The 20859-nt window shown below is 33.4% G+C and overlaps 1 protein-coding gene across 5 annotated transcripts in view; it reads left to right on the top strand.

Annotated features, from left to right (window-relative positions):
• Positions 1–20552, top strand: part of CCNT2 (cyclin T2) — a 37261-nt gene extending 16709 nt beyond the window's left edge. For 3 of the 5 annotated variants that reach the window (XM_071216478.1, XM_058301092.2, XM_004480170.3), the window contains 7 exons: positions 3433–3561; positions 4998–5058; positions 7155–7217; positions 10286–10331; positions 11950–12113; positions 15803–15873; positions 16354–20552. In XM_071216478.1, the coding sequence (XP_071072579.1) occupies positions 3433–3561; positions 4998–5058; positions 7155–7217; positions 10286–10331; positions 11950–12113; positions 15803–15873; positions 16354–17781 (1962 nt within the window). In that variant the 3' untranslated portion in view covers positions 17782–20552. The remainder of the gene's footprint in view (positions 1–3432; positions 3562–4997; positions 5059–7154; positions 7218–10285; positions 10332–11949; positions 12114–15802; positions 15874–16353) is intronic. The other 2 variants (XM_058301093.2, XM_004480172.5) reach the window with 1 other exon arrangement.
• Positions 20553–20859: the final 307 nt, after the last annotated feature.

Below are 20859 nucleotides of genomic sequence, written 5' to 3'. Positions count from 1 at the left end.
CTTGCCTCCAGCTACCAAGGTTGAAGCCAGCAAGAGAGTGAAGAATATCACCAGTGGGGGCATCATGAGCAGATAGGGGAGACAGCAGCCAGGAATAGGCCAGAGGAGAAAAGATAGAGAAGGATGGGCTTCAGATCATGGAAGATTGGAAACACACAAAGGGATAGAAAAAGAGAAGGGAGTACAAACAACTGGAGGGAGAAGGGAAGAAAGGAATATAGGTATAAATCATTGAAGAGCAATGTCAAGTATCTTAATTGCAGTGTGTAAACTGCTTGTTTAGGACTACAACAAACCTTTGAAGAGCTTGTGGAAGAATGTGAGCAAGAAAGGGAATAGAAACAAATAAGCTTGTTAAATTACTTTAATTTTAAGCCCAACACGGACAATACACAATTGTTATTTAATTTTTCAACATAGTAATAATAATATTAGAACCATATTTCTGTGTCCCAGCTGCTTTTCTAAGTGCCTTACATATATTGATTAATTTAATCCTCACTACAACTTTATAAGCCGGTACTAATTCTCCCATTTTACAGATATGGAAACTGGGGCACAAAGAGAATAATTTGCCTAGGCTAGTCAGATACCAGAGCCAGGATTCCACTGAGACATTCTGACTGCTGTGCTACAGCTGACTGTATCACCTCCACCTCCTCCCTCTTCCAAGATTTGTATGGTATAATTCTGTAGAATTTTGTGTTGTTTTGAGAATGTAATTTCCCCCTTGAAATAGTGAACATCTGCTAGAGTGACAAACTGTGGGCACTATTTTTAAATCAATGTTTGTTTCCTTCAGTTACAGTTATTTGACACAGTTTATTAAACTAGATACCGGAACACAAAGATAATCCCTGTCCCCAGTGAAACTGAATCTCTAATTGTTTGCTCTCTAAATGAAACTGAGTATCTGTTATTCTTCCAACAGTATTGGTATAAATTCTTGGGCTTTGAATCAGGTTTGCATGTGCCAATGAATGTTTGTTGCCTTTAAAAATATTTTGCTTATCTTTAGAAGCCATGGACCAACTAGTAATACTGCTGTTACCCAAGACTTTGGAATTCTTTTCTTTTTACTAAGTGACACAACAAAATCAGCCTTCCATACAAAAAGCAGTAGTACCTTGTTTGATCCCCTTCTTTAGTTGTCCTTAAAATTAAAGCCTCACATGGATATTCACGAAGTATTTATCTAAAAAGGTATTTTGTTTTGTTTTGTTTTTACAGCCCTGATGGAGTAAAATGTTTGCAGGCTATAGAGGAGGAAATATGAATGGAGTTAGTGGATTTCACCAGGAACTTTGGAAGAGTGTTGGGTGTTAGTGTTGCACTGGAGGAGGATGAGAATTGAGCCCTGTTTAGAGGGAACAGAAAGACTTCTGTGAGGAGTATGGGTAAATAAACCAGGAATCTACCCTGAAGATCACTGCTTTTTTCCCTCAGTATCTAATTTTTTTAATTATTAGTAGAATTTTACAGTCATTCATTAGTACACATACTCGGTTTCCATTGAGACTATCTTTTAGGGAAAAGCTGTATAGTTTGGAAGTATTTCTTGATATTGAGGCTTAGAATTACTACTCCTAAAAATTTTAAAAGGATGTTATTGTGGCTGAGTCCTATATGATATTACAAAGAAAAGTTCATTGGAGACTTCATAAGTGCCTTTTAGGCAAGCAAGAGAATTTGGTCCAGAATTTGGATCATCTGGCAGTCAGGAAGAAAGTTTAACTTGTTAAAGTCACTCTAATTTGACTTTTGACTTAAGCCTTTATTTCTTCGCTCTTTAATAAATAGTTCTAGCATTGAAGGCTGGGAGAAAAGGTCAGGGTTCATCATATTCTCTCTTAAACATGAATGACATAATAAGAGATTGTGGGAAACGAGTAACTTCATTTTATTGATGTTTCTTTTCTTATGTTGATACTGCCTCTTAGATTTTTATTCTGGCATTAGGAATACTTTTAATTGAATATTGATGCCTCTTTATATATGAATTATCCACATCTCAGGAATTCAGCAAACATACTAAACAGCAACTACAGCAACTATGCTGGATAGTAGAAATACAAATGAATAACTCAGTCTCTTTGTTCAAGTCCATTCTAGACTGGTAGGACAGTCTAAAAAGCCGGCAATTTTAATACAGTATAAGTACAATGATAGAGGTATGCATAGATTCCTACTGAGTAAAGGAGGGCATTTTATTATGTTGGGAACTTCACCAAGGGAGAAGGTAATCTTTCATTTAAGCCTTTAAATAGAAAAGGAATTAATCAAAGTAGGTGTTAGTTATGGAATTTTGAGTATGTGAAGATAGGAACTAATTTCTGCTCTGTTTCTTCATCCTTTCTACCTTTCTGTCTATACCCTTTCCCCCCACCCCCACCCCCCTGGAAAATTGTTATTTCAAGAATATTAGTATTTTGATGTTGCTTAAGTAGATCTGTTGTAAAGAGTAAGAGTGGTTTATTCTAAATCTATAAAAGTTAAGAATAAGTTGCCCCCCCCTTTTTTTAGAATTTTTGATTTTTTCCTTATAATTTCTATTTTAAAATGTGGAAATAAGTTGAAAATCCAAGTTGAAATTGTCCTATTTCTGTTTGTTGGAAGCCAAACTTGATTATGGGTCTATTTTAAAGATTTATACAACAGAAAGAAACTACTCAAAGTTATTTTTATTCAGTTGCCTTAACTTTAGATAAATATTTACTCAAAATTGGTGTTTGTCTTAGTATCTTTGTAGTACTGTCCTTGTACTTTTGTCCCCAAAAAAATAGCATTCCTTTATAAGAAAAAATGACTAACTTTTTGCCCTCCATTTGGCAAAGTTTCTACTCTGTTGGTTTATCTTACATGTTTTTTTTAAAGCTGCTTTTAATATTGCTGTAGTGAAGTAAAAGAGATATAATAAGTAGTAATTTTCACATTCAGCATCCACCTCTCCTGATTTGCTTGTAGTTCTTCTGTCCCTGAACCCAAGATTGTTTAGCTTAGTCATACAATGTGTCATTGCTTAATTTAAAAGAGCCCTGGAAAGTGGTGACCCTGTGCCCATAAAGAGAGTTTAATGGGTGCACTTCACCTACTTTTTCATCTTTTTTTTAAAGCTATGGCTTCATTAGTTTCCTCCTTTTCCCTTTTCCTCAACCATGCAAATTAATATCATTTAAATTTTGTCTTAAAGTAGAAGTCTTCCTTTTCTTTTTTGTTGTTCTGCGTATGAAACAAAACTGTTATAGACAGGGGTAACTAGTTTTCTTTAATGAATAATTTTATTAAAAATCATATCACTCTTGTCATAACCCAATTTGAAGTTCATACTATTAATATTGGTTTCCTTTGCTTGCACACCCCATCCCCTTAGACGAAAATAAAGGTTGCAGCAAAATTTGTTTTAAAATCACCAAATTTTAATCTTTTCTGCAGATAATATCACCTACTGCATTATTCTTGGCTGCGAAAGTGGAAGAACAAGCTCGAAAACTTGAACATGTTATCAAAGTAGCACATGCTTGTCTTCATCCTCTAGAGCCACTGCTGGATACTAAATGTGATGTATGTTTTTGGTTTTTCTTTATAAATTTGAAACTTCATAATTTAGGTCTACTAAAAATGTATTTTCATTAGTGTTACCTTCCAAATGCTGCTTACTTCTATTACCACTCAGTAATGAAATACCGGGAATCAACCTTGCAGAAACATATTTCATATAAGGATTTGTTTGATTCAGAGGTGCTCCTTAAGTGTTAATATTTTACATTTTGTTGTTTATCCTCACAGCAAACTTGTTTTATATATAAAGGGTAAGTCATATGACTTCATTTGTGTTTGAGACCAGAGAATAAATTACTCTCAAATTGTCAACAGTTGAAGGATTAGAACAACTTCCAGATTTACCTCTAGATTAGTAATGTCTATTTATTTAAAGTTATTTTGATGCCTATATATGAACTAATCTCTCTGATACTGTGCTAGTGAGCAACATTTTTTTTAAGTATTCTTGTTTTCTTAAAGGATAATGCTGATTTTCAAACAGTTGGTTTATAAACATGTTAAATAGCACTTTATTTTGTCTTTCCTGAGGAGGGACCATTAATTCTAAAACTAGCTCACTGATTTGCTGTGACTTTAAGGAATTACCACATGAAATATTCTAGAAGGAATTTATAATAAGTCTTTTATTTATTTCAGGCTTTATTATTCCAGGTTCAAATTTGATCTTTTTAACCTGGTTTGATGCTTTCTCTCAATGTATCTTGAAGTACCTCATTATTAAATGCCTAAATTAGGTTTTATGTTACAAATTGTGTACTTCTTTTTTCAATTAACTTACCCCTTTCATATCATTTTGATTTGATTTACATTTCCTATATTAGAAAATAGTTCAATTTAGAATTGTCACAGAAAATAGGCTTTCTCTGGGAAGTGTACTTGGCCCAGTGGATAGGGTGTCCACCTACCACACAGGAGGTCCGTGGTTCAAACACCGGGCCTCCTTGACTCGTGTGGAGCTGGCCCATGTGCAGTGCTGATGTGCACAAGGAGTGCCATGCCACGCAGGGGTGTCCCCTGCGTAGGGGAGCCCCACGCGCAAGGAGTGCTCCCCGTAAGGAGAGCCGCCCAGCGCGAAAGAGTGCAGCCTGCCTAAGAATGGCACTGCCCACACAGAGAGCTGACACAACAAGATGACGCAACAGAAAGAAACACAGATTCCCATTCTGCTAACAACAGAAGCAGACAAAGAAGACAACGCAGCAAATAGACACAGAGAACAGACAACCGGGGGCGGGGGGGGGGGTGGAATAAATAATTAAATCTTTAAAAAAAGAAAATAGGCTTTCTCTATCATAGTCAATTTATTTCCTGCATATTTCTAAACTGATTGTGGTTCTTTTGTAATCAATCTATAATTCTCCTAAAATTTTACTCGTCCCATAATCTGATGGTATTATGTTTATCTTAAGCATTTTAATATTATTTTTACATGGCAGGCTTATCTTCAACAGACTCAAGAACTGGTTATACTTGAAACCATAATGCTACAAACCTTAGGTACGTACTTATGTGCAACATTACTTTTTTGTGTTCTTTGTTATAGTATTCCGATTAAATAAAAATATTTCTGGAATAATTTTATCATTAAAGGAAGTTATTTTAAGACAAGTTTTTAGGCTAGAATAGTGCTGCCTCATTATAAGGAAACCATTTTTCTAAAAATTTCAACATTTCATAATTTGATTGAATGGTAAACATAGCCTTCAGTGTGGTTTTCACATAGTTGAGTGACCTAACCATAACTCGTTTTTGTGTTCATTCAGCCTATGAACTATGCTTGTTCTGCAAATGTGCACTGAAGATTAAAATGGTCCTTTAGGACTATTGGCTTATGATTGTAACGAGTATAAACATATACATTAGTCCTTGCTCTTCTGGAGCTTATAGTCAGTATTTAATAAATATATCACATCATCTTTAAAAGTATGACATTATTATTTAAATGTTAATCATCCTTTTCTAAAAGTTACCTTATTGTGCGCAAGGTTTGTGCTACTTAAACAATCTCTAAAAATTATTTGCTCTTTCATTTCACTATTGAAGAAAGTGAGGGTTAGAAGAAGATTGACATGCCTAAAATCTTGTTAAGTAGTGGCAGTTCCATATTTGGGTTTGTGTAAAACTGGGAACTCTCATATTTACCTTGGAAGAACCTAGAGGGTATGGTGGGAAGAACATGGACTTTGAGGAGAGCTAAGTTCAAATATGACCTGCTTTCTATACGTGGGCAAAGTTTCTTTACCTGTTGTACCTCCGTTCTGGATGTGCAACATGGCATAATAATACCTACTTTCCATGGTAAATTTGAAGGTGAAAAATAACCATTTGCCACATAGTTGGTATGCCATACATTGTTATTAATTATGACCATTATTTTTATTTCATTTACAACATTCTCAAGTATTGAACAGAAAGACGATTTTCAGGACAGCTTCTCATTATGACATATTTTATTATTATAAAAGTAGCTTGTTTGACATTTTTATAACACGAAAAGATAAATAATAAAAGCAAGTTCTTATTTCCTCCAAGTCCAATGATTGGGAGTAGTTATTTTATTATATAAGGTCATATGTAACAGGAAAATTACAAACATTTATGTAATGATGAAAACTAGAGGTGAATAATTAGAAATTACATTATTATACACTAATATACTTACTGATTTATTATATATAATCTTTGTATAATATCTGTATTGTATCTGACAGATTCTTAAGCAAGAAGAAGGATTAGCATTAATTTAAAGGGAACGTTAGAATTTAGAAGATACGCTTCTGTGGCTTTCTTTTGAAGTATTGCAGATTTAACTGCAAAAGATAGACTACACAATTTTATATAAATCCAAATTGCCTATTTGTTGTTTTTATGCATTTTCTCCTTCTGAAATGAAAGCACTAGCTGTAGCATCCACTTTTTAAAAAGGAAAAACCCTGCCCTTCCTGAGGGTTGATGGGACTTTGAAAGCTTTTAGCAACCCTGATTTAATGAATCTTGAGACCTAAATGGTTAGCTTACTTTTAATTATTTTAATTAGTGAAATATAGTTATGAAATAAGTGGTTGAAACCCTTTGATCTAAGATCTGGTAAGAAAATAAGAGGACTGTATCACTTAAAAGGTCATTTCTACCACTGTGATCCAAAGATTATGTTTTTGAAAAATGTTCTTGTCACATCTTCTGGAAGAAGGAGTTGGAATACATTTTAAAAACATTTTACAAAGTTGAATTCCCTGCTTACAATGATGAATTTAAAACCATGGACCAATCTAATAATGTCTATATTTGCCATGATTTTGATTTATTTTTTTTACTTAAAAATAATCCCAAATTGATTATAGTTCAAGAATTTTGAATAAATACCCTCCAGTCCTCAAATAGCTTTATTTTCATAATGAGCAGTGTTTTTGTAAAATTATTTCTCCCCGTTGGATACATAATGAGCATAGCAGTGATGAGAAACTAACTTTGTAATTGGAATCTTTTAATAATGAAAAAATATATTTTACATATGGTTATGTGCTGAATGGCATTTCTGAAACAGGTGTTGTGGGTAGTAAATGATTGGGGAAAAAAAGTGCTTTTCATTGCAGGTTTTGAGATCACCATTGAACACCCACACACAGATGTGGTGAAATGTACCCAGTTAGTAAGAGGTAAGTAATCTTTGTAACTTACTATTAGTATTGATGCTTTTTATCATCTATAATTGATTTGGATGCTATTTTATGCTTCTAGCCTTTTGTTAAGTTTTATTAAAATGAGAGAAATGTCATTTTGAAGCATTGCTGTGTTCTATCTTTACCTTTTCCTTTAGTTCTTTTTGTGGTTCTACCTAGTAAATTCGCTTTCTTTATACTTAGATGTGAAGAGTTTCATTTCATTAAAAATTGGAGGGCCTCCAAATATTAGAATTCTCTCTACCTCCTCTCCCTACTCCCCACATTTAGGCTGTCCCAATCCCAATTCATTTCATGTTTAAGATGTGGCCAGTATCACAAATGAAGCAAATAAAATATTAACTTCTAGTTTATGTGAAATTTTCATTGGCTTCTTGAAAAATGGTAACAGTTTAAGAATTTTGAGATCGGCTTCAAATCTTTCAGATAAAAATTGCCTTTGTTAGCATATTTTCCTTTTGTCATTTGGAGACGTATTTTACCCATATTTGTTTGAACAGATATATTTTCAAATATATTTTTCAAAGTTCTTTAGCATTAATAAAAATAGTTTTCATTTTATATAAGGAAAATAATTATAGTATAGCATGATACTATTTGTGATGTGCCTGTTAAACCTTCATAAACATGAGTACAGAGTTTTTGCACTGTTTACTGCTTATGAAAAATGTACATTTTTGTACTCCTATTAATGAATCCTTTGTATGTGATTTTTATTTCTAGAAATATTTTTTACAGTTGCCATGTTGTTATGCCGCTGCTTCTACTTTTCCTTTTTCCATTTGAAGTATATGAACTAATAGCAACCACTTGAGACCTTTAGTGTACTTTTTTCTGTTCCTTTTTGAAAATGAAATTTTGCATTTTCATTCTTTTACCACCACACTTCAGGTTTATGCTAAACAAAATGGGTAAGATTCTTGAAAGCCTTGTTTTATTTCATTTAGTCTTTACCTAAATATTCTTACACTTTATTCATTATGAATTGAATTTATTTTATGCCCAGGCAAGATTTTATTACGTTAATGGCTGCATTTAAAATATATATAAATACTCTTGTCTGATACCACAGTGTTGTAGTTTCAAACTAATGTATAAAATCCCATTTTTAAAATCCTAATAGCACTTGCTATCATTTGTAAACTAGAATATATTCAATACAGTCCCTATTCTTTTGTTTATATGAATATATTTTATAGCACATTTGCATCCCCAATATTATGGTACAATATGGATTTATATGAATAACCAATGTAGAAGTGGATTAAGAAAAAAAGTTTGGAATGCTTGAAAAATAACAAGCTTTGTCACAATAATAGAGAGCCGTATAATTTGCTTTAAATTGAGAACCTGTTGCAGGAAGATAGTAGTGTAAGTTAAATACATATTATTTATATATATTTTAACTTAGGAAATGGAACTGTATTTTCAGTTTAGTAGTATGAAATTTGAGTCCACTTTTTAAAATTAAGGATCTAGAATCATTAGGTCATTTCATTTGAAAAATGAAATAGTGATTTTGAAAACATTTACAAAAATTATAGTCTTGATGAATCAGCCAAAGGAAAATATTTAAATCTAACTTTTCATTGTTAATGTTTAAAATGTGACCTTAAATTTTGAGTGTAAACCACAGGCTTAACTTCATTTTGTCTGGTTAACATTTCAAGTAGCTGTATTTTATATCTCACTCCATTTTTTGGTGTCTTTTTTTCCATCATAACTTTCATCTAACAAAAGAACATTTCCCCTGCGTTGTTCTTCTATTGCTTAATGGCTATTTATAGGTCATTGACTATAGATATATTCCTAGATGAAATTTTTTTTCCTTCTCGACAATTTTTTTTTAAGTTTTGTAAATAGATCTGATTTCTATAAAATCCTTTTCACCCTCTTCAGAGATGAGAGAGTTGATATTATCCTACTTTGCTACAAAATTGACTAATGTCATTTTACCAGGACCTTTCACTTCTGTGATTTCTCCTTCCCTCCCCACCAGGAAAGAATGCCATACTTAAGTCACTCTGCCTCCAAGACATCTGATGCTTTGACACTCTTCCTTAGCACAACTCTGCTAAGCCCAAATCCCTATTTGTCAGACCTTTATGTTGATGATCCACAAGGGCAACAGGGATTACAGGTGCCACACATGAAAAAAATAGGAGTGGGAAAGGAATTTGAGGCCTTTTAGAGAAGGGTGGAATTGAGGTAAACTGATCCTAGATGAGCAGAGGGGGAAGGTATGTCAGTGATTATGAATATAATTGAAAAAGGGGAAACTGTAGCAAGGACATCCCTGTTAGAGAAGGAAAAAAACCAACTATTTCAATGTCTTATTAGTTGTTGAAAATTGCTTTTCTTTGGGAACCATTATTGAACCATCCTGATTCCCCTAGAGTACCATACCTTTTCTAAACATTGCTTTAACTGGATTCTATTAAATTTTTTAACATAATATAGTGGAGGTTCATATATAAATATATATCTGCACCCTGGTGATGTTTCTAGATTGTTCTCTGTTGATGCTTAGTAGCATGATGAAAAACTGAGCAGTTTTTGCTCTCTGATTTTGGTGGGTTGGGGCTTATTTTGTTTTGTTTTTGTTTAATGGAAATACTTAAGCCAACTTAAATATGACTGAGGATTAAATCAGGCAGGCAACTCTGTATTTTGTATTAGACTTCAAAATCTTTTCTTCTTCTTCTTCTTCTTTTTTTTTTTTTAAATCCAGGAGAAAGCTTTATTGCAACTTTTAGCTGACTAGATGCTTAACTTAGTAACAAGTTTAGCCCTTGTAACTGGCTAGCTAAAAGCAAATCGGCTTGTTTCTCAGATCTTTGGGGGATAGCAAGAAACATTTGAGTGAATGTTGTTGAAGATTTTCAGTAGTATAGAAAATGATGGCGCTCTTGTGATATTTGTAAGTAGTAAGTAAAATTTACTTTTTGTGTACAAATCTTTGAAGTTTTTGTTGTGTTGAGAACTTTTTGATGGTTGTCTGTTAGAGCTGATGTTATTGTCTTCATTTTTTTCTTTTCTTACAGCAAGCAAGGATTTGGCACAGACATCCTATTTCATGGCTACCAACAGGTTGTTATCCTGACCCTCTTTGTTGCACTGTTGTAGCACACTATAGCTTCCTTTAATGCAGGGCCCCCTCAAATGTGTCTCTTACCCTTGTTGCAACAGGAGACTGGACCATCTACTGTGGTGGTACCTTCCTGTTTGCTTTGCGGTGTATTGTACAAGGGACTTTTGGCACAGAGGGGTTAAATGCACAATGTGAAGTGTAGTGGTGCTTTCTGATGACATATTCTCGATTTGTGAGTGCATAAGTCTAAAATTGGTAGCCTGAATAGCAGCTAAAGATTACAAAGAGCTAAACTTAACATAGAAATTCGAGCAACTTGGTAAGTATAAAGCTATTTCTAGTTTACAATTATAGTTAATGACATTTTTTTAAATTTCACATTGATACAATCTTAACTTTAAAATGATCATTAAAGTTTTTTTTTTTAATAAATTTATATAATGGGTTTTTTTTTCCAGTTAATACCCACTAGTAGTAAACTAGAAGTAGTCAAGTCCTGTCAGTGCATGAATATACATAGGTTTAGTTTTTAGTTTAAAAAAAAAAACTTCCATTCAGTTTATATAAGGCAAAAATTTTATGGGTTTGTGATTGATCAGTAAATGTTTTCATCATTTCCAAAGTTGAACTGGAAGGAGAGTTTTAAAAAGCCTTTAATATCTAATATACAGTTGTGTTCTAAATTGATTATATTAATGATTTAAGATTGTTTATTAAATGGGTTTTGTGGGGAGGGGGAGATAAACCAGCTCTGTCTTAACTTCTTGTGTCATTGTGAAGTTTTATTAAAAATTTTGGATTGGCAAGTACCAATCTATTTTCTTAGATATATGTTGTTGGGATTTAATCTCTATCCATGGAATTTCTGAGCAAAACACTTAAATTTAAAATTTTGATTAGAAAAGACTAGCTGTGGCATACTACATGTCCAGTTTTTGGCTTAGAGTGGAGGGAGAAAGGTAGTATTTTTGTAGTATTTAGCTTTGGACCTTGAAGCTGTTCAGCAGAAGGTAAGTTTTCTTTGTAGCTTTGCTGAAAAGAAGGTGGAGTTTACATAGATAATTGTCCTTGACTTTTTTGAGAATTTTGTTAATTGTAATAAGAATATATCAGTTAAGCAACATCAAGTGATATATAATATAATCCCTGATTATAATGTGCCATTGAAATTACTGTCAATATAACAAAGTCTTAACATTTTTGCCATGAAATTACAAAAGAAACAAAAATACCACATAAAAGTTTAAAATGTTATGCTTGTTTTGTTTTAGTAAATAGTGATAATTGCAAATATACTATCTTCCCTTCCTTTTATAAATAAGTAAAAATACTTTGAATTTAGATCTAAAAACAAATTTCATAATATAATAGTACTAATAAAATATTAAATTTTGGAGTGAGAGCATGGAAAACACTCATAATCCTATTATATAAATTAATATTAGAATTTTTTACAACTAGTGTTAGCTGTTGATTTCATAAATAAGATTTTGTACTCTAGACTTTTAAAAAGAAAACCTTTATAATTTTGTATTTAATCTTATTGGTAAATGTTTTTCTTTGTTTTGCATATTTGAATTTCTGTTGCTCTCCATTTTCAAACCTGCTGTACAACAGTCTACACCTTACCACCTTCTGTCTTCAATACAAACCAACAGTAATAGCATGTGTATGCATTCATTTGGCTTGCAAATGGTCCAATTGGGAGATTCCTGTGTCAACTGATGGAAAGCATTGGTGGGAATATGTGGATCCTACAGTTACTCTAGAATTACTAGATGGTAAGTAGAATCATGTTTTTTTTAGAAAAATATTTTTTATTTTTAAATTATTTAAGTTTTTGTTATTATGAAAAAAATCTTTTTCTGTATTTTGTACCTATCCATTTCCCAACTTAACAATTACCAATTTTGGCTGTTCAAACCCCTTCCCTGCAGTTATTTTGATGCTAACCACATATCATTTTAGCTATTAATATTTTAGTCTGTATTTTAAAAAATAAGGACTTTTTTAAAAAACATAACTAATTCCATTTTTAACAGTTTGACAAGATATTTTTAAAATATAATTGTGCAAACAAATGAACAAGGTGAAAATAAGGATTCATTAGCCTGAAGGAAAAAAACAATTGAAGGCATATTAACTGCCACTGAGTATCTAATACCTTTCAGGGGTTTTCACAGAAATATGGTTTCTAAATAATCCTAGGTTGATAGTCTAAGCATACCTACTTAAGTATAATAATTTTGTTGCATTTAAAATGTATAGTTGGTTGTTAACTTATTGAAAAAAATATGAAACAGTGACCTAAAGGGATTTTCAGTGTACCATTCCTTGCTTGGTAGTGCCACTAACAATGAAATATATCATTGTTGCCTTGCATTATTACTTAGCAACAGACGAGGAAACTGGGGGTAGGAATTCTGTAAATTATGAATGTGGAATTTGGGAATCCCCTATGAAGGCTCGCCAAACATGGGAGATTCTTGGGGATTAGGCCTTGTACTGTAGATTTCAGAAAAAAATAGATTCATTATATAACTGACCTAAACTGGTAAGTAACATAAATACAGTTTTAAGCTTATTTTTCCTGTGGGCTTTTCCCAACTTCCTTTACAAAATTGAAGCCAAATTGGGAAAACAGATTTACATCTGTTGCTACCAACAATATCTGTTACGTAAAGTGAGAGGCTCCTGTAGCTTTGGAATGTGGTCTTAATATAAAATTTTGATGTTTCTTTAAGATAAGGGTCAGCAAACTCTTGCTGTGAAGAATCCAAATAGAAACACTTATAGGGTTTTTTTGCCTTATGATTTCTGTTGCAGCTGGTAACACTACCTATCCTTGTAGCTGAAAAGCATCCAAAGACAATTTGTAAACAAATGGATGTGGCTGTGTTCCAGTAAACTTAGTTTACAAGAAAAGGTGACAGGCCATATTTGACCTACTAGCCATAGTTTGCTGGCCCTGTTTTAAAATGTGCTTCTTATAGGAGTCCTTTCTTTTCTGATTAGTTTTTTCCCTGAAAATTTGCTCCCAGGGTATATATATCTCTCATGCCGTATTACTGTCATGTGATTATTGCCATTTTCCTTAAATTATCAGTGGTTTTTCAAAGCTTGGCCAGTAGGAGAAGATCTTCAATGAATGGAAATACCATCTTCTAAAAACCAGTAATCTGCTTTTTATCTTCTTAGGTAGAAAGTAAAATTTTGGGTTTTTCCCTTGTTGTTCATTTGTGACATAAGAGGGACCACCCAAATAACCCTCTGCTTCCATGATTTCCATGATGAAAGGGCCCAAGTCCATTATTCATTTAGATAGCCATTGAATAACAATCTTGGAACTTAAATGCATTGAAATTTTAGCGTATTATGCAGCATCCTTTTCTCTGTTTTTATCATACACACAATTATTAAGAGGTATCTGAATTTTAGCTTTGATGTGAGAAGCATCAAAGTTGACTGAAATAATTCACTTAATGACTGTTCCAAAAAACAGTGCAGGCTTAATAAACAGCCTAGCTGTAAGTTTTATTTTATGTTTTTGTTTTATGATTAATAGCAAACCCTACTGTGTGTTTTTATTTTCATTTTTTTGCATTAGCTTTGAGGGATGGGGCTTCTGCTTTAATTTTCACATTTTGGTTTTTGAGCCTATAGCTAATTACATACATTAACAGTGCTTATTTGAAAGATTATTTTGTTTCTGTCCTGAAAATTTAAGAGAGTAGTATACTTAAGAAAGGAAAAATAAAAATTGGCATCTTGTGCCTGCTGTGTACCACCTCTTGGACCAGGAACTTTACATGGACTAGGAATCTTTGACAACCAGGCTGTTAAAGATTGAGTCAAAACTAGTTCTTGTTAATGTTGAACCCCAAAGTATTATGCATCTGTTAGATTTACTATGGTCAGAGAAGAAAAGTGGTCTTTTCCACTGGATCTTTATCAAACTGGATGAAAAAGCTTATGAGAGTTTAGCACAGACAGTCATGGAATTGTCAAGGAAGTTGCCCAAAAAGTGTTAGTTTTGTTTATTAATTTTGTTTCATGGCGTAATTATTAGCACACCTTTTTCACAGGCTGGTTTTAGAGAGCTCGTGAATTATAATGGTGCTGAGTTTTTGCATCCTCTCTGCTTTTTTAAAGAAAGATTCTAATTATCTTTATTTTCATTTACCTAGAATAATTTTCTTTGAATGTTTTTCTTCACCAGTATTAAGAAGCTTACTGTTGTTTATACTGAAAAATATTAAATGAATATGGGTCAAAGGTTCCTCCCCCCAATATTAGGGTTGAATTGATATTATAAGTGATATTTAAATTCATTTAACTAATAAATATTTGTTTTGAGAATGGCCAGTGACTTTTTAATGAAGTTGTTTCAGGATATAAAACTATAATTCATCATAACCATGCCACTTTGGAAAAGTGAGTCATCTTACTATAATCCTTACTTTAAGAAAAAAATTGATGTAAAAGTACAGTCAGTGTATTACCCAATATATTATTAATAGTGTTTATTGCTAGGAAATATGATCATAAGCAGAGGAATTTTTTTCGTTTTTTAATATTTAATTTTGGAATAATTTTAAACTTAAATTGCAAAATAGTAAGGAGTTCCTATATATCTTTCATCCAGCTTCTCCTAAAGGTAACATCGTACATATTGATGTATAATTATCCAAACGAGGAAATTAGCATTGATAAAATACTGCTAATTAAACTATAGATTTTATTTGGATTTTCTCAGTTTTTCCACTAATACCCTTTTTTGGTTCAAGGACCCAATTTCATTGTCATGTTTCCTTGTTTTCTTCAATCTATGGTAGTCTTTCACTATTTGACAGTTTGGAAAAATAAACGGTCAGTTTTTCTAGACACTGTGTAATGGCTGGAATTGGGATCTGTCTGCTGTTTTCTCATAGTTTGACATTACACATTTTTTTATAATACTACTACTGAAATAGGTTGTGCCCTACTCTGCATCATCCTATGAAGGGTACATCATTTGATGTTTTATTACTGATAATGACAACCACAATCACTTGGTTAAAGTAGTATCTTCTGGGTTTCTCTACTGAAAAGTTGATATTTTTCTCTTTGTAACTAATATTTTAGGGGAGATACATTGGGATTAAATAAATACTGTGTTTCCTCAAAGTTTTGCCCATTAATTCAAATGAATCCATTGATAGATCTTGCCTACAACAGTTATTATTGTGTTGTTTGCCTAATCAAGATTTTGTATTTGGGGGAATTTTTTTTTTACTACTACTACTAAATTTTCCATAGATTCTAAGTTCAGGGGTGGGAAATGATCTTTGAAAATGATCTGCTGACTGTAGAATAGGAGGTGACAGTGAAGTACATGAACTCTTGAGGTCCCTTTTTAATATTGCCCACTTGAGAGAAATATAAATCCTAAAGGCACCTTCTAAGTTTTAAATTTAAATTTTATTTTTAGAGCTAACACATGAGTTTCTACAAATATTGGAGAAAACGCCTAGTAGGTTGAAGAGGATTCGAAACTGGAGGGTAAGATAATTGGCAGGGTTTAACAGAATAATATCAGTTTGTCACTTCTCTAAACACTATAGAGCTAACCAATTTGAATTTTTGTGGTTAAATATCCTTCTCTCCCTGTTCCTAAATAATTATAATATATCAAACTAATAAGTTACACTCATAGTTTATTCAACTGAATATTAAGTCTGTCCAATGAACTTTGCTGAGTACCTATACATTTTCTTATTTAATCTTCGCACTAATTCTGACTAAAGTATTATCTTCATTTTACAAGTGGGGAAACTAAGGCCTAGAGAAATACTTTCTCAAATGCTGAGCTAGGATTTAACCTGGATCTAATTCCAAAACTAGTGCTTTTAACTTTATTAATTTATTTGCTCGAATGCAGGTGGTTTTACTTCTGTATTTTTAATATAGACTTGTATAATCAGAGAAATTTTTATTCAATTCCTTTGCTGTCATTGCTTCTTTTGTGTTTTATTTAAATAGGCTAATCAGGCAGCTAAGAAACCAAAAGTAGATGGACAAGTATCAGAGACGCCGCTTCTTGGTTCATCTTTGGTCCAGAATTCCATTTTAGTAGATAGTGTCACTGGTGTGCCTACAAACCCAAGCTTTCAGAAACCATCTACATCAGCATTCCCTGCACCAGTACCTCTAAATTCAGGAAATATTTCTGTTCAAGACAGCCATACATCTGATAATTTGTCAATGTTAGCAACAGGAATGCCAAGTACTTCCTACAGTTTGTCGTCACACCAAGAATGGCCTCAGCATCAAGAATCAGCAAGGACAGAACAGATATATTCACAGAAACAGGAGACGTCTTTGTCTGGTAACCAGTACAACATGAACTTCCAGCAGGGGCCTTCTATACCACTGCATTCAGGATTACATCACAGGTCTGACAAAATTTCTGATCATTCTTCTGTTAAACAAGAATATACTCATAAAGCAGGGAGCAGCAAACACCATGGGCCAATTTCTGCTACTCCTGGAATAATTCCTCAGAAAATGTCTTTAGATAAATACAGAGAAAAACGTAAACTAGAAACTCTTGATCTGGATGTGAGGGATCATTATGTAGCTGCCCAGGTAGAACAGCAACACAAACATGTGCAGTCACAGGCAGCCAGCAGCAGTTCTGTGACTTCTCCCATTAAAATGAAAATTCCCATCTCAAATTCTGAAAAGCCTGAAAAATACATGGCAGATAAAAAGGAAAAGAGTGGCTCACTGAAATTACGTATTCCAATACCACCCACTGATAAAAATGCCAGTAAAGAAGAACTGAAAATGAAAATAAAAGTTTCATCCTCAGAAAGACACAGTTCTTCTGATGAAGGCAGTGGGAAAAGCAAGCATTCAAGCCCTCATATTAGCAGAGACCATAAGGAGAAGCATAAGGAGCATCCTTCAAATCGCCACCACACCAGCAGTCACAAGCATTCCCACTCACATAGTGGCTGCAGCAGTGGTGGCAGTAAACCGAGTGCTGATGGAATACCACCCACTGTTCTGAGGAGTCCTGTTGGCCTGAGCAGTGATGGCATTTCCTCTAGTTCCAGCTCTTCAAGGAAGAAGCTGCATATCAATGATGCATCTCACAACCACCACTCCAAAATGAGCAAAAGTTCCAAAAGTTCAGGTAGTTCATCTAGTTCTTCCTCCTCTGTTAAGCAGTATGTATCCTCTCACAACTCTGTTTTTAACCATCCCTTACCCCCTCCTCCCCCTATCACATACCAGGTGGGCTACGGACATCTCAGCACCCTCGTGAAACTGGACAAGAAGCCAGTGGAGACCAACGGTCCTGATGCCAATCACGAGTACAGTACAAACAGCCAGCATATGGACTACAAAGACACATTCGACATGCTGGACTCGCTGTTAAGTGCCCAAGGAATGAACATGTAATCATTTGTTTAGGTCAATTTTTCCTTTACTTTTTTAATTTAAAAGTTGTTAGAATGGAAAACTTCCTCCTGATCTAGCAGTGGTAACACCTGCTTTTGCTGCCACTGCTTCAATATTTGTAAGTGCTGCTTTATTCTTCATTCTGAAAAGAAGAGATTATAGTAAACAAGTCTTTATCTCCACATATGATAGTGTTATAAATACTGTAAAAGCATGGAAGGTGCAAAATTCAGTATTTCCACAATTGCAGCTAAGAACATTAGGATGAATGGCTGGCTGCTTCTAGAAGTATAAGATGCCTCAAGCATTTGTTATTTATAATTTGAATACTGTAGCTATTTTTTGTTGTTGTTGCTTGGCTTTTGAATGAGTGTAAATTGTTTTCTTTTGTGTATTTATACTTGTATGTATGATTTGCATGTATCGATAAAGGGATAAAACAGTATACTGACAGCTGTTTACAAGAGAGTGGAGAAAAATGTACATACATTTTTGTATGTTTAGATATTACCATAAATACTCAGGATTGGAGCTGCTTGTAAGTATAACAATATACAAAATAACTTTTATTTTATCTTGTGTCAGAGTCCATCACTAATCTAAAAAAAAAGTGGCACTTTTTCATGTTAACCTTAAACTCTAGGCCTTACTGGAAGCCACTGAAGGGGGACACTTCACTACCAGATGGGTGTGCAGTGCCATGGATGGTCATTTACACTGTGAGGCAATGAGCTTTTGCCTTCAGAGGTTCTGACCAGATTGGCTGCTGAAATAGCCCCTAATTTTCTGAAGGCTTGAAGAGGAAAAAATAAAGTTTACATACTCTTGATGTGAAGTGCATTTAAATGTTTGTTGGCTTGTTGCAGTACTATAAACACAGAGCTGTTAATAATGGGTATGTAGATTACTGTGATTTGAAAACCGAATTCACAAAAACTTAGTGAAAAATTAGTACCTTTTTTTCTTAAGCAAAGAACTTTAACACTACATGTTTTAACAGTAAACAGGGATTGCATTTCCTTTAGCATTCAGAATGACATATTCTTCAATATACTCCTCTCCTGAAGTGTGTTTGTGTGATGCTGTATTTCTTTTTCAGGTGAATGCAGTCTTCCTTATAAAAATGAAATTAAACCTATTGCTCTCAATTCTTTTATATTCTAACAATAAATAAAAAGAAAACATCACTGACTGTGCATTGTTACCTGTATTGATAGCATATGATTATCAGGAAGCTCTGTGAGAAAAAAAGATCAGCCTCCAGGTAAACCACACTAGCGGAGGTTTTACATTTGTTTGCACATCTCAGTCTATCCCTGTTGAGATAAAATTTGCACAGTCATCTGACTTCTGAACAAATGACAGACTTTAACTTGTTTAAAGTTTCTCTTAAATGCCAGTAACATGGCTCTGATTTATCAGCTTATCTTGAATTTATTCTGTGGTAAATCTTGGAGTGGTTAAATGTCTGTAAGCTGGGTTCAATTCAACTTTTATTGAACTGAAAACTGTCTTAATTTTTCCTCTGTATATGAATTATTTTTGTTACGAAGCCACTGATATGTGCACAATTGTAATTTTACTCAAGTATGTTGCAGTTGTAAATATTGAGAGTTTAATCTCATGCTTTACTTTTATTTAGCAGTTACCTAATTTGCCAGTAGCTTTATGATTTTAAGATAATTGTTCAGTTTTTGTCAATGTTATTTGAATTTAGGATGATAGGAGCCTATATCTCGGGACTTTGCCTAGCCAGCGTGTCCTAACATTTGTTCTTGTCTTGCATAACTTCAGTAACTTTGTCATTACATGTAACTTTGTTGCTCTGTGTGGCATAATATTGTATTCATAAACATGGTCATTTTGATACAGTTATACCTTCACAGTGGTACATAATCCAAGGACTAGTGTAGAATTAAGCTGAGTGCAAGAAGAGGGAGGGAAGGGTTTTGTTCTTGGTAATTTAGATGTGAAACCTCTAAGGAGCTATCATGTGAAACAACATAAGGTGGTTGTGCTACTGTATACTTGGGGATGATAATACCAGGAGTTTTAATAAGATTTTGTAAAGACTATCCAGAAAAGTAGTGAACTTATTTTCAGTATGACATAGAAAACAATGTGAATATTTAAGGTCTGTGACTATACTTAAATGTCACTAAAATTTTGCAGAATTGTTTTGAGATGTGGGAATAAAGGTAATTTTGTTGAATCTATTGGTGCTAATGATGGACAGTTTAAAAAAGGTAGCTAGTGTATATTGTTATGGGTCAGTACTTATTAGTACTTCCAAAATTGAATCTGAAATGCTATGTATTTACTTGTCACTCTGTAAATGTAATTCTTTACAATGACTATTTATTAAAGGGCAGCCAGTTGTAATTTTTACAGGATTGTGTGAGCTATTCAACCTCTTTAACCTCCAACAGGGTATTAAGCTTCCAAAACCACAATGGGGATAAATATGGAAATCCTTTTGAGTTTCATATCCATTAATGCAAACTCTTGTAAGTTATATTACCGTAAATTTACTTTATCTCATTTACGTAAAATAGTTCATCATACTGGTCCCAGTAGGCGCAACCAAAGAGAAAGACTCCAGTAAATAAACATTATTACTGAGTCTTATAAGTAGCCATAAATAAACCAAACTAGTATCATCAAATTTAGATATGAAAATTCCACGTGTGCAAAGTAATGTTAAAGTAATACATTTTGATGAGTTTTTTAAATATTTGAAATATTAAAAAACATTATCTTTAAACATCCTATAAGAGAGTGATTCATTTATAAGTTGTATTTTCCCTAGATTACAGGTGTGTTGCCTTTGTACAGAAGCACATTGCAAAGAAAGGCTTTACTTCTACCTCTTTCAACTAATTCTCTAACATCAAGTGTGCCCCTAAATATCTGCCTTAACTTGTTTTAAATCTGTCTGCAACTGAAGCAAAAGAGGGTGTTGCTTTACAGAAACATTCTCAGAGGCCTACTTTTACAAAACTAGCGGTAAGGCCTTGCAGAGTTGTTCCACTTGTTTAACCTGAGATCCATTTCTTATCGCAGGTGTTTGAATAATGA

This window comes from Dasypus novemcinctus, chromosome 7, assembly GCF_030445035.2.
Source record: "Dasypus novemcinctus isolate mDasNov1 chromosome 7, mDasNov1.1.hap2, whole genome shotgun sequence".
In the NCBI taxonomy this organism is placed as follows: domain Eukaryota; kingdom Metazoa; phylum Chordata; class Mammalia; order Cingulata; family Dasypodidae; genus Dasypus; species Dasypus novemcinctus.
The sequence above is the reverse complement of the archived record's forward strand: the minus strand, read 5'-3'. Positions and strand labels throughout refer to the sequence as shown.